Source organism: Gopherus flavomarginatus, chromosome 9 (assembly GCF_025201925.1).
Source record: "Gopherus flavomarginatus isolate rGopFla2 chromosome 9, rGopFla2.mat.asm, whole genome shotgun sequence".
Classification (NCBI taxonomy): Eukaryota; Metazoa; Chordata; order Testudines; family Testudinidae; genus Gopherus; species Gopherus flavomarginatus.
Window position 1 is genome coordinate 91,775,180 of NC_066625.1, and position 12,091 is coordinate 91,787,270.

Genomic DNA, 12,091 nt, shown 5'->3' on the forward strand with positions numbered 1-12,091 from the left:
CACTCCAAATTCTGCTGCAGTTTTGCCCCTTCCCTTGCCCCCCACTAGCTGGCTGCCCACCTCCTATTGTGGGGGCACTCCGGGGCCATACCTGGTCTCTCCATCCTCCACATACTCGCTGCGGTAGAAGCCAGCCAGGTCATCAGCCAGCTCCCCCGTGAAGCTGCTGACAAGCTCGTAGCTTTTGCCTTTCTCCAGCTGCCCCTGGAGCTGCACCACCAGATACTGGGTCTCGGTCTCCAGCCAGGTCTTTGTGATGGGCGGGGGGCTGGAGCCACTCACCCCCTGCAGCGAGACGAGGAAGCCGCTCTGCTGCGTGTAGTTGAGCTGCTTGCTGTGGATCAGGATGAGGTCGGTGGCGTTCTGGCAGGAGAAGCGCACGGTGCTGTTTCCTTTGAAGATGTAGAGGCCGGAGGAGGCGTCCGGGGTCAGGAAGGGCTGCAGGGTCACAGCGTAGTGCTCCGGGATCAGGGACTCAGGGAGTCTGAGGTTGTTCCAGAGGTTAGCGGGGGCAGCCGTGGAGGCCAGGGGGGTTGTGTTGGTCACGTTGGCGGGGGTGGCCTTGCTGGGAGTGGTGGCTGAAGTGGCCCTGCTGGGAGTGGCGGCCGAGGTGGCTGTGCTGGGAGTGGTGGCTGAGGTGGAAGTGATGCTCGGCAGGAAGGATGCTGCATTTTTTTCCTTCTCCTGCGAGTACACGACTGAGAGGGCAATGATGGTGGCCACGGCGCCCAGGCCCAGGATGATGCTCACGATGCCCAGGGTCTTGCTGATGAAGAAGCCGGCTGCCATGGTGCGCTGCTGGGGAGGGAAAGGCAGGGCACGTAGCAGTGCCAGGCGCCCAGCAGCCTTTTATGCGGCTCCCAGGGGCTATCAGCTCCGGGTTAATGGGTGACCTATTAATGGCTGGGAGGCTCACAAAGGTCACTGAGACAAGCACACACCCCCACCCCCGCTCCAAGAGGAAGTTAATGGGAAACAGGCAGGGCCGGCTCCAGGGTTTTCGCCACCCCAAGCAGCGGGGGGAGGGGAGAGGGGGTGCCGATCGGTGGCAGCTCCACCATGTCGCTCTCTTCTTCGGGGGCAATTTGGCAGCTGGTCCTTCCCTCTGAGAGGGACCGTGGGACCCGCCTCCGAATTGCTGCCGAAGAGCCCGATCTGCCGCTCCTTCCCCTTGGCCGCCCCAGGCACCTGCTTGCTGGGCTGGTGCCTGGAGCCGGCCCTGGAAACAGGGCACCTGTAGCAGTGCCCGTCTGGGGGAAAGCAACAGGATCAATCTCCCTCCAAAAGGACCAGCACTGGTCTCTCACCACGTGTGACAGTGGATGCTAATGGTTAGAGCAGGGGCCTGGAGTCAGGAATCCTGGGTTCTATCCTCAATGCTGGGAGGGGAGTGGGTGCTCGTGGATAAAGCAGGCAGGACTGGGAATCAGAACTCCAGGGTTCTAGACCCATAGCTGGCTTGCTCTAGGACCTTGGGTCATAGACTCACAGAATATCAGGGTTGGAAGGGACCTAGTCCAACCCCCTGCTCAAAGCAGGATCAATCCCCAAGTAAATCATCCCAGCCGGAGCTTTGTCAAGCCTGACCTTAAAAACCTCTAAGGATGGAGATTCCACCACTTCCCTAGGGAACCCCATTCCAGCCTCTCTGTGCCTCAGTTTCCCCTATGTGACATGCTTACAGTCACCTCCATAGTGCCATATATAAGACACAGGAGGTAACTGGCCCACTCGGCACTGGTGAGGCTGTGTCCAGGTCTGGGAACTCTGCTTTAGGAAAGTCCAGAGGAGAGCAACGATAATGGCACAAGGTTTGGGAAATCTGCCCTGTGAGGAGTGGTTAAAAAGTGGGCCTGTTTAGTCGAGAGAAGAGAAGCTGAGAGGGGAGCTAAGACCACCTGCCCGTCTGCGCAGGGCTGTCCAAAAGAGGACGGGGATCATTTGTGCTCCGGAACAGGCTGCCAAAGGGGGTTGTGGAATCCCCATCCCGGGAGGGTTTGAAGAGCAGGTTGGACAAACCCCCGGCAGGGCTGATCTAGGTTTACTTGGTCCAGCCTCAGCGCAGGGAGATGTACTTGGTGGCTCCTCGAGGGCTTTCCAACCCTGGGATTCTACAGACGCTTACCTCAGCTACCGCCTGGCTGTTTGCAAAGCACCTTGCGCTCCCGGGGCGGGAGGCACAGGAAAAGCACAGTGCATTGTCAGGATGTTGGTGTGTGCACCTCCCTGGCTGGTGGGCATTTGTGTGCACACACCTGCCCACACTGAACAGGCAGGCTCAGGCCAGTGTCTCACCCACCACGACACCAGGAGCCCTTGCCTGCTCTGGGAGCCTGACATGGGGGATCCTAGGGGTACAGCCTCCGCAGGCTGCTGTGGAGCTGGACAGCTGTGGGAGCTCTCAAGACAGGCTGTGCGGGTTGCAGGATCTGCCAGCCTCCTGCAAGGCTTACAAAGTCCATGATCTGCTGCATTGTGTAATAAAGTTTATCAGCTTATCTGGGGAGCGCATCACTTGCGGAGGCCCTGAACAAGGGCTTCCAGAAGTGCATTCTCACTTCCCACGTGCCAGTGCCAGCCAGGGGCCCAGGCAGAGAGAAGCCACACCAAGGGGCATGGTCCTAGCCTCAGGGGCCCTGGGCAGTGCCCAGAGTGCCCAGAGCAGGCCTAGGCAGGTCTGTAGGTGAAGGAACTGGAGTGGCTGCTGCTGTACCTGCAGAGACAGGCCAAGCACCCTGGCCATGGAGCAATGCACGGTCCACCTCCTCAGCAGGAACCACTTGGTTCCCGGTGCCCCACATCCTGAGTCCCGGCAGCCAGCTGCTGCCTTGCAAAGCTTGTGACCCTGCGGGAGCTAGGAAGCCACATGGGGCATGTCTGCGAGGCAGCTTTGCGCTGGGAAGCCCGGGTGCTTCATGACCCTATCTGAGCTCTTGGACAGCAGCACAACCCATTCTTCAGAACAGTGCCGGGCCTGGGGCCTGGTGGCCTGGCGCTCCTCCATTCTGGGCCCTGCTGGGAGCCACCCCAGGGAGTGCACTGAGGTTCTGGGGCCACCACCCGCCCCAGTGGGGAGCGAGTGGGGCCAGACCTCAGTGCAGAGCCAGCAGGACTTTGGAGAGGACGTTGTGTGGTGCACACATTGCACTTTGCAGAGCGTGGCAAATGCATGCAGCCTCAGCACTCCTGAGCCAGCCCCCGGCCTGCAGCGCGGCTCGGGTACCCGGCAGCTCTGTGAATGATCCGGGGGAACGTTCTCAGCTTCCTCTGGCTTTCTGCTGCGTGCTGGAGCCACACCCCTGGCCTGCCCCTCCGCCTGGCTCTCCCGGAGCCCCTCTGCCCAGCCTGGCACAGCTGGGGAGTGCAGTTGTTCCCAGCAGCCAGGCTGGACTCGAATGGCCCCTGCAGCGGTTCCCACGCCGGGAGCCGGGAGTCGAGCACGAGCTGGAAGGACGTGTTTGGATGGGGGGAGATTTGCTTTGGCAAAAGACACTGACAGTTTCCAGAAGCAAAATATCACAACCCCCTGCAAGCTGGGAAGCAGCTCTCTGCCCCCCTGCCGCAGCCCCAGCCCCTCAGCCCGGGGACCAGCCCCAGATGTTTCCACAGGCGTGGAGCTCACACCACAGATTAGCCATGGGGACAGAAGCAAGGTTAGGCTGCAAATAGCCCTGGCCGGAGCTATCTCTGGAGTCGATCCCTGGGGATGGGAAGGGGGAGGACCCACAGGCCCACCCTGCAACTCGTACACCCAGGCCAGCCCCCCACATTCTCCCAGTTCGCACACTCAGTCCAGCCTCCCACCCCCAGCTCCCACGCCCAGGCCAGCCCCCCTACGTCCCCAGCTCACACACCCAGGCCAGCCCCCCACCCTCCAACTCGTACGCCTAGGCCAGCCCCCCACCCCTAGCTCCCACACCCAGCCAGCCCTCCACCCCCAGCTCATACGCCCAGGCCAGACCCCCACATTCTCCTAGCTCACATGCCCAGGTCAGCCCCCCCCACCAGCTCGCACACCCAGGCCAGCCCCTCCACCCCCAACTCCCACGCCCAGGCCAGCCCCCCAGCCCCTGCTCCCACGCCCAGGCCAGCCCCCCTACGTCCCCAGCTCACACACCCAGGCCAGCCCCCCACCCTCCAACTCGTTCGCCCAGGCCAGCCCCCCACCCCTAGCTCCCACACCCAGCCAGCCCTCCACCCCCAGCTCATACGCCCAGGCCAGACCCCCACATTCTCCTAGCTCACATGCCCAGGTCAGCCCCCCCCACCAGCTCGCACACCCAGGCCAGCCCCCCCACATTCTCCCAGCTCGCACACTCAGTCCAGCCCCTCCACCCCCAACTCCCACGCCCAGGCCAGCCCCCCAGCCCCAGCTCCCATGCCCAGGCCAGCCCCCCACATTCTCTCAGCTCCCACAGCCAGGCCAGCCCCCCTATTCCCCCAGCTCCTACACTCAGGCCAGCCCCTCACCCCCAGCTCCCACGCCCAGGCCAGCCCCCCACATTCTCCTAGCTCGCACACCCAGGCCAGCCCCCGTATGCCCCCAGGTCGCACACCCAGGCTAGCCCCCCCCCAACCCCAGCTCACATGCCCAGGCCAGTGCCCCTAACCCCAGCTCCCATGCCCAGGCCAGCCCCCCTATGCCCCCAGCTCCCACACCCAGGCCAGCCCCCCACCCTCAGCTCCCACGCCCAGGCCAGCCCCCCACATTGTCCTAGCTCACACACCCAGGCCAGCTCCCTACCCCCAGCTCACACGCCCAGGCCAGCCCCCTGCCCCCAGCTTGCACGCCCAGGCCGGCTCCCTACCCCCAGGTTGCACACTCAGGCCAGCCCCCCACCCCCAGGTCCCACTCCCAGGCCAGCCTCCCACCCCCAGCTCACACGTCCAGGCCAGCCTCCCATCCCCCTGAGCTCACACCACCCCCGGCCCTCCCAGCCAGCTCACACACATTAACACCTCCAACAACTTGTTGACACAGAACAATCCCCACTCCTCTGGCACACACACCCTCGCTCCCCACCCTGCACATGTCCCCACTGCCCCATACCCCCAATGTCTCTCCTCTCTACCCATCACACCCCAGCCCAGCCACCCCGCCTCTCACACACACACCCGACACACCTTCTCCCCATCCCGCTGGGCCCTCAGGCACATGCTGCCCTACAGGCCAGGCATGCCGTGGGCACACGCCCCAGGCACACCCCATAGCACACTCCACACTTCCTCATCACACACCTGCCTCGCACCCCACTGCCCCCAGGCACACACAGGCAGTTCAGGTCCATTCAAAGAAACTTTACTGGCAGGATGAATTCAACAAGTGTTGCCAAAGTGCAGAGAAAAGCCCAACCCACTGGTCTGTGTCAGGGGCAAGGACACCCCCCCACACGGATCACTTACTGTTTGGGGGTTGCCCCCCACATCAGACCCAAACACTTGACACTAAGCTACCCCAGCCTTTCCAAGGGAGACGGCGCTGGGTGAAAGCGCCTGTGTGCAGGGGTTGGCGCGGTGGAGAATGAGTTGTGTAGGCTCTGTTTGTGTGTGTGTGGAGGGGGTGCCTATGTGGTGGGCAGGGTGGATGGGGTGTAAGCGTGTTTCCAGCATGTAGGGGGGTGTACAAGGTGTGTGTAGGGGCTGTGCAGGGTTATGGAGTGGGTAGGTGTGTATGGGTGCACAGGATGTAGGGGTGGGTAGGGTGTAGAGGAAGGTATGGGATGTGTGGATGGGTGTAAGGGATGTATGCGTGGCGAGGGGCGTGGGTGTAGGGATGTACGGAGGTTTGTGGGATGTGCAATGAATTTGGTGTGTGTGAAGGAGGTATGTACAGGGTATGCAGGGTGTATGTCTGCAGGGGTGTGTAGGGGTGTGCATTGGGATGTACAGGGTGTGCGTACAGGGGTGTAGGGTGTGTATTGGGGGCATACAGGCTGTGCAGGGGATATGATGTGTGCGTAGGAGGGTGTGCGGGGGGGTGTTTGGGATTTACAGGCTGTGCAGGGTGTGGGTGGAGTGTGCAGGGGATATGAATTGGGTGGGGTGCAAGGGGTGGGGTGCATAGGGGGTGTGCAGGGGGTGCGGAGAAGTGGGGGGGTGCGGGGAGGGGTGCATAGGAGTGAAGGGGGTGTGGGTAAGTGGGAACAGCCAGAGCAGGAGGCTCACACTCACCTTTGTGGCTTCATCCCCAGGGTGCGAGCTCCAAGCTCCACAGGGGCTGCTGCCTCCAGTCCTGGGCTACGGAATCTGTCTCGAATCTGTCTCCGCCTCCCTCGGCTGGCCCCAAACCAGCAGCAAAAGAAAGTTTCCTCCCAGTGCTCTAGGGGAAGTAACCTGACCTGAACCACACTTACCACCTTAACCCCTGCACTGCCTGCCAGCCCCCAGCAGGCTCGGCTACCAACAGGGCACTGCCCTGGGGAAGGTCACAGCGTGAGCAGGCCTGATGCAGCTGGCAGGGCCCTGCTGTGAGGGATGTGCCATTCATCGACTCCAGGGCCTGAGCCAGGGCCAGCTCTAGCTTTTTTGCCACCCCAAGTGGCAAAGGGGGGGGGAAACCTACGGCAATTCGGCAGCCAGTCCTTCGCTCCAAGAGGGACCAAGGGACCTGAAGCTGAATTACCCCCGAAGACCCGGACGTGCCACCCCCTTCCATGGACCGCCCCAAGCACCAGCTTGCTGTGCTGGTGCCTGGAGCCGGCCCTGGCCTGGGCAGTGCCCATGTTGCTGAGCTGGGGCCCAAGGTGGAGGCTCGACATCGGATTCTGACCCACAGACCTTGTGGTGCTGGAGTCCCCCTGCCCACAGACACTGCCTCCCCCCCGCTGCTCCCCAGAGCCAACACCACATCTGGCAGGTGTCTGTTCAGGGCGACATGAGCGAGGGGTGGCTCCCAGGCCAGCTGCTGGACTGGCCATGCAGACAGTGCCAGGCACCAGGCTGCAGGCTCCAGGCCTGGTGCAGTGAGCCCCTGCCCCGGCTCCAGCATCAGCCAGCCGTGCTGGATGCAACAGGAAAGAGGCCATAGCTCCCCCCACTGTTGCTACATCTGGGGCCGTGGGCCCCACCACAGCCTCAGCCATCGGTCCAGCCTCAGCGTGTTCCCAGTCCCTGCCAGCCCAGCCAGCCCTTACCCCATTCCTGGCAATGCCAGGCGCTTTCTGGAAACTGTGCCAGAGGAATGCCCTGGAGCAACAAGCCCCCAGACGCCAGCAGGAGGCGTCAGCAGGGCTCTGTAAACATGGAACATCCCACACTTCCCGCAGCACATGGGATGGATCCCAGCTCCTCCATTCCAAAGGCTGCTGGGCCATTGTCTTGCCTGTGCAGAGCACTGCAGCCGAGACCCGTGGCACAGTGCAGCGTGCCATGCAGGGGCTGTGGCCAGGGGCCATCGGGCTGGGGACCACGAGGGCTGTACGGAGCTGGGATCCCAGAGGAGCAAGATCTGTGGGAACTGGGGCCAGTTGGGAACTGGGCTTGATTGGGAGCCAGGCCAGGGGACTGGGCTCTGCCAGGATCTGTATCTTGCGACCCCAGGTCTAGTGTGAAATGGCTGTGGGAGCGAATCCCTCCGCCAGTGGCCAGGCTCCAGCCACAGCTGTTTGTGCCAGTGCGGATGACCTTGGCACAGGTACTTCCTGGAGATTAGTGACCAGCCGGGGACCCCCAGCCGGGGCAGTCAGCTGCTCACAGAACCCCACATGGGCCCCCTTCCCCCAGGCATGCCCTGCACTGCTCCATGGGACTCTACTGGGCCCTGCAACCCTGCCTGTATTCCAGCGACCCTGCCCCGGCTTGGCCAGGCCGGGCCGACTCGGCACTTCTGCCAAAGGGAGTACAGCACTGGGGACAAGGGCCTTTCCAGATTTGTTCGACTCCCTGGTTCAGGCTCTTTAAAGTGATTCCAGCTCTCCTGGGCCTTGGGGCAGAACCCAGAACCCAGCCAGAGCCTCTGCCTGGATGGATTTAACAACATGCCCTTCACCTCTGCTGCCCCAGGCCCAGCCCTGGCGCCCATCAGCCACCTGCGCCAGGGGATTTCACTGGGCTGCTCACATCACAGAACCAGGGGGCCAATGCCGGAGATGTCCCAGAGGCCAGGATACAGGCCTGCGCCTCACCCCCGGGAGCCCGACGGCTGACATCAAAGAGCCCCATCAGCTGGACTCTGGGTACAAGCGAGGAGGGCTGGAAGAATACAGGCCACGTTATGGCATGAGGAACGGGCCCAAGGCACACGACTAAACAGGATGAGCTTGTGAGCACACCGAGTTATTACCCTGTTACCGTGGCGTGACCCTGTGAAACGTCACTGCTGGCTGAGCTGTGGGCTGACTTAACAGGACTGAAACACGGGTGCGGTCAATCACTGGCTGCATAAGGAACTCCTTTTTTATACCCTATAACAAACAAGTGGGTCATTGCCAATGATTGGCCCTCGGCTCCAGCAGGGGCCAGACAAAGCAAACGTGGAAAGGGGTTTTCGATCCCCATGCTGGAGCCTGCTGGAGCCCCCCAAGAGGGCGCAGCCCCGCTGGGTTAGCCACTTTGGCCGGATCTTGGTCACAGGTGTGATGAATTGGGACTGTTCTTAATGTTTCCTCTGAATATTGTGGCCAACACTCTGTCTCCTGGCAACTAATAGCCAGGCCCTTCCCCCCTGCAAGGGGGTGCTAAAGGTGTGGGAGAACAAAGAGGTCAGGTGACCTCCTGGCCTGGAAAAGGAACTCAGCAGAGACGGAGGGGCTGGAGGGGGTTTCAGTTCAGGGCTGGCTGGGGACTAGGAGTGAGGGGAGACGAGGGTGTCTGGCTCTCTGGGCCCCAGTATGGACCCAGCTCAGGGGTCCCGTTCTCTGTACCTACATTAGACACTATTCCTGTCATCTAATAAACCTGTGTTACTGGCTGGCTGAGAATCACGTCTGACTGCAAAGTGGGGGTGCAGGACCCGGTGGCTCCCCCAGGACCCCGCCGGGGTGGACTCGCTGTGGGAAGCGCACGGAGGGGCAGAGGATGCTGAATGCTCCAAGGAGAGACCCAGGAGGTGAAGCCGTGGGAGCTTCTTGCCCTGGAGACAGTCTGCTCCAAGGGAGAGGAGGCTCCCCAAAGTCCTGTCTGGCTTGGTGGGGAGCAGTTCCAGAGCATCGCCCGGTGACTCCAGGACAACAGGCTTGAAGGTTTGTCGCCCTCTGAGGTAGCCTCACTCACTCACTGGTTATTTAGGCCTTTCCGGCGGGTTGCGAGCAACAAGAGCATTTAGCCCCTGGTTGAATAAGGCATTTCTGGTCCCCCCCGCGTGGAACTCGCCTCCTGCATAAACAATAATCATGGAAACAAGGGCAGTGACTGATCCCACGGGCCCTGCTGGGCTCAGGGAAACCCCAGGGGAGCCATGAAAGGGGACTGCAGACAGGGCGGGCGGCCAAGCCGCCTCGGGGCTCAGCGCTGGGCTGTGGCCAGCTCCCGGCAGGAGACAGCAAGAGCTGGAGGGAGCACAAACCTGCACCCATTGCACTGAGCAGGGGCTGGCAAAGCAACAGAACCAGTGCCCAGAGGAGCCCCCCAGGGTCCAGCAATGCACGGTGGGGGGCCACGGCCCAGGCCTGGGGCCGGCCTCACGCCAAGCAGCTCCCCAGGAGTGCAGGTGCTGGCTGGGGGCAGGCGAGGCACCCTAGGCCTTTGCCCCAGCTCACTCATGGATACACTGGGAGCCAGGCCGCAGCAGGGAGGGCAGTGCCAGGCCCCAGGGCTGTGGGAGGAGCCAGGCCACAGCAGGGAGGGCAGTGCCAGGCCCCAGGGCTGTGGGAGGAGCCAGGCTGCAGAAGGGAGGGCAGTGCCAGGCTCCAGGGCTGCGGGCAGAGCCAGGACGAAGCAGGGACGGCAGTGCCAGGCACCAGGGCTGCGGGCGGAGCCAGGCCACGGGGGAGCTGTGAGAGAGGCTGGGTCAACCCCGGAGGGAGCAAGCCCCAGCCAGCACCGGCCACCCTGTCACAGCCTGCGGCCAGTGGTGACACCGTGAGGCGGCTGCCCATCAGGAGGGAGCCCCCCATGGCCTGATCCATCTGCAGTTCAGTCTGTGGGGCAGCACAGGGAGTTCTCCCAAGGCAGGGGACCCAGGAGCAGGTCATTCGCCTGGCGAAGCCTGGCACATGCACACACGTATCCAGCCACTGCAGCAGGTGATGCCAGGATGCATTGCTGGCATTAGCACCAACTCCCTGCAGAGCTCCCCAGCAGCCCTGCCCCACAGCAATGCGTCACCAGCCCTGCCCCACAAACCTCCCCACAGCAATGAGTCACCAGCCCTGCCTCACAAACTGCCCCACAGCAATGAGTCACCAGCCCTGCCCCACATGCGCCCCCACTCACCACCCCACAGCAATGCACCACCAGCCATGCCCCACACACTGCCCCACAGCAATGAGTCACCAGCCCCGCACCACACTCAACCCCACAGCAATAAGTCACCAACCCCGCCCCACATGCACCCCCACACCCCACCCCACAGCAGTGCGCCACCAGCCCCGTCCCACACGTTGCCCCACAGCAATGAGTCACCAGCCCCCCGCCCAGGCTCATGCTCTGAGACGAGGAGGGCTGGAGAAAAGCATTGCTCAGCCAGGCACCTTGTGCCACCCAGAGAGTGCCCCAGGGCAGGGGCCCCACACCCACAGCCTGCCCAGCCTCGCTGCCCCTTTGGGACCTGCCCACTGCAGGGACCTGCCGGGGCAGCGTGTGGGCGCAGCCCGGGTGCCGAGGGGTTAACACACAGCTCGCTGAGGCTGGGGTTGCACAATTATTTGTCTCTGCTGGAGCTGGGCCTGGCCAAGAGCAGGCAGAAGAGTCCCCGATGGGGAGTGAAGGCAAAGCAGGCCGGGCAGGGGGGGTGTCTTTCTGCCCACGCAAAGCCTGAGCCATTTGCACAGAGCAGTGCTGGGCCACCCAGTAGTTAGCAAACCACCCTCCACTGAGGACTCCCTGCCCCAGGCAGCCTGCGCTTTGCTGCAGCCCGTGGCGAGGAGGGCCGCGCGGGATCTGGCTTGCCTGCCATGGCACAGAGCACCCAGCTGGCAGTGCCCTGGCTCGCTGACTTCCACACTGCAGCCATCGCCCAAAGGCCCAACCTGGGCAAGCTGCTGCCGTCAGCAACCCCCATGTGTCCACACGGCCAGGGGCGCAGGAGCCAGCTGTTGTGTGCGGGGCACCAGGAGGAGACAGGTGGGGACGCTGTGCCAACGTGGGCTCCCCCAGCTCACAGCCGGGCTCTTGGAGATGGCCCAGAGTGGGAGCTGAGCCCTGAAGAAGGAAAAGACGGTCACGTGAACGGCGAAGAGCCAAGACACCGGGCCAGCAACTCGCCCAGTGCAGATGTGCTGCATCTGTATCCCCCCCACTCACTCTTCTCACACCTCTGCCCATCTCGACACAGGCCTGTACGCAGCACCCCTTAGGCAACCCTGCCACGTCCTGTTTCCCCCACATGCAGATAAGTGCAGCTCCGTGCGGCTAGGCCAGGCGCTGTTCTCTGCCGCGAGGGGCAGGGAGCACGTGGGACACCCTGTGGCTGTTGCCAAGCGCTCTCTACCCCCTGCCCCCCCAGCCCTTCCTCTGCTTTCATCTAGGCCGCTTCACTGCAGGGCGCTCTCTACCCCCTGCCAACCCCAGAGCTGGGGCCGTTCCCTGCCCCCCGCAGCACGAGGGCTTGGTGTGCACCGTGGCCCTTCCCAGCCCAGCCCCTGCAGCACTCGAGTGGCTCTGTCCTGGCCGGCGCTGGAAGGGTTAAGCCTGGCTGGGAAGTGGGGGGCAGGCAGCAGAGGAAACCGCAGGAAAATTCCTTCCAAACACAGTCATCTCTTCCCTGCCTGAAGGAAATGGAGGCAGAGCCGGGAGTGGAGCTGGGCCCCGCCTGGGGGAGGGACCGGCTGGCCCTGCACCCAAGGAGAGGCAGTGCCGGACCATGGGGACCACACTGGGGACAGAGACTCACTCCCCCTCCAGGGGCTGGAAGCAGGGGGGCTGGGCCCTGGAAATGGGGGCTGACCTGGAGCTGCCGCGGCATCAGGGCGCCAGGCCCGGGGGAATGGAGCAG

At 63.1% G+C, this 12,091-nt stretch overlaps 1 protein-coding gene across 2 annotated transcripts in view; it reads right to left on the reverse strand.

Moving 5' to 3' along the window:
- Positions 1–6,285, reverse strand: part of ANPEP (alanyl aminopeptidase, membrane) — a 29,074-nt gene extending 22,789 nt beyond the window's left edge. The window contains exons 1-2 of one of the 2 annotated variants that reach the window (XM_050967332.1): positions 6,172–6,285; positions 92–798 (exon numbers count right to left, since the gene is read on the reverse strand). In XM_050967332.1, the coding sequence (XP_050823289.1) occupies positions 92–789 (698 nt within the window). In that variant the 5' untranslated portion in view covers positions 790–798; positions 6,172–6,285. The remainder of the gene's footprint in view (positions 1–91; positions 799–6,171) is intronic. The other variant, XM_050967333.1, reaches the window with a different exon arrangement.
- Positions 6,286–12,091: the final 5,806 nt, after the last annotated feature.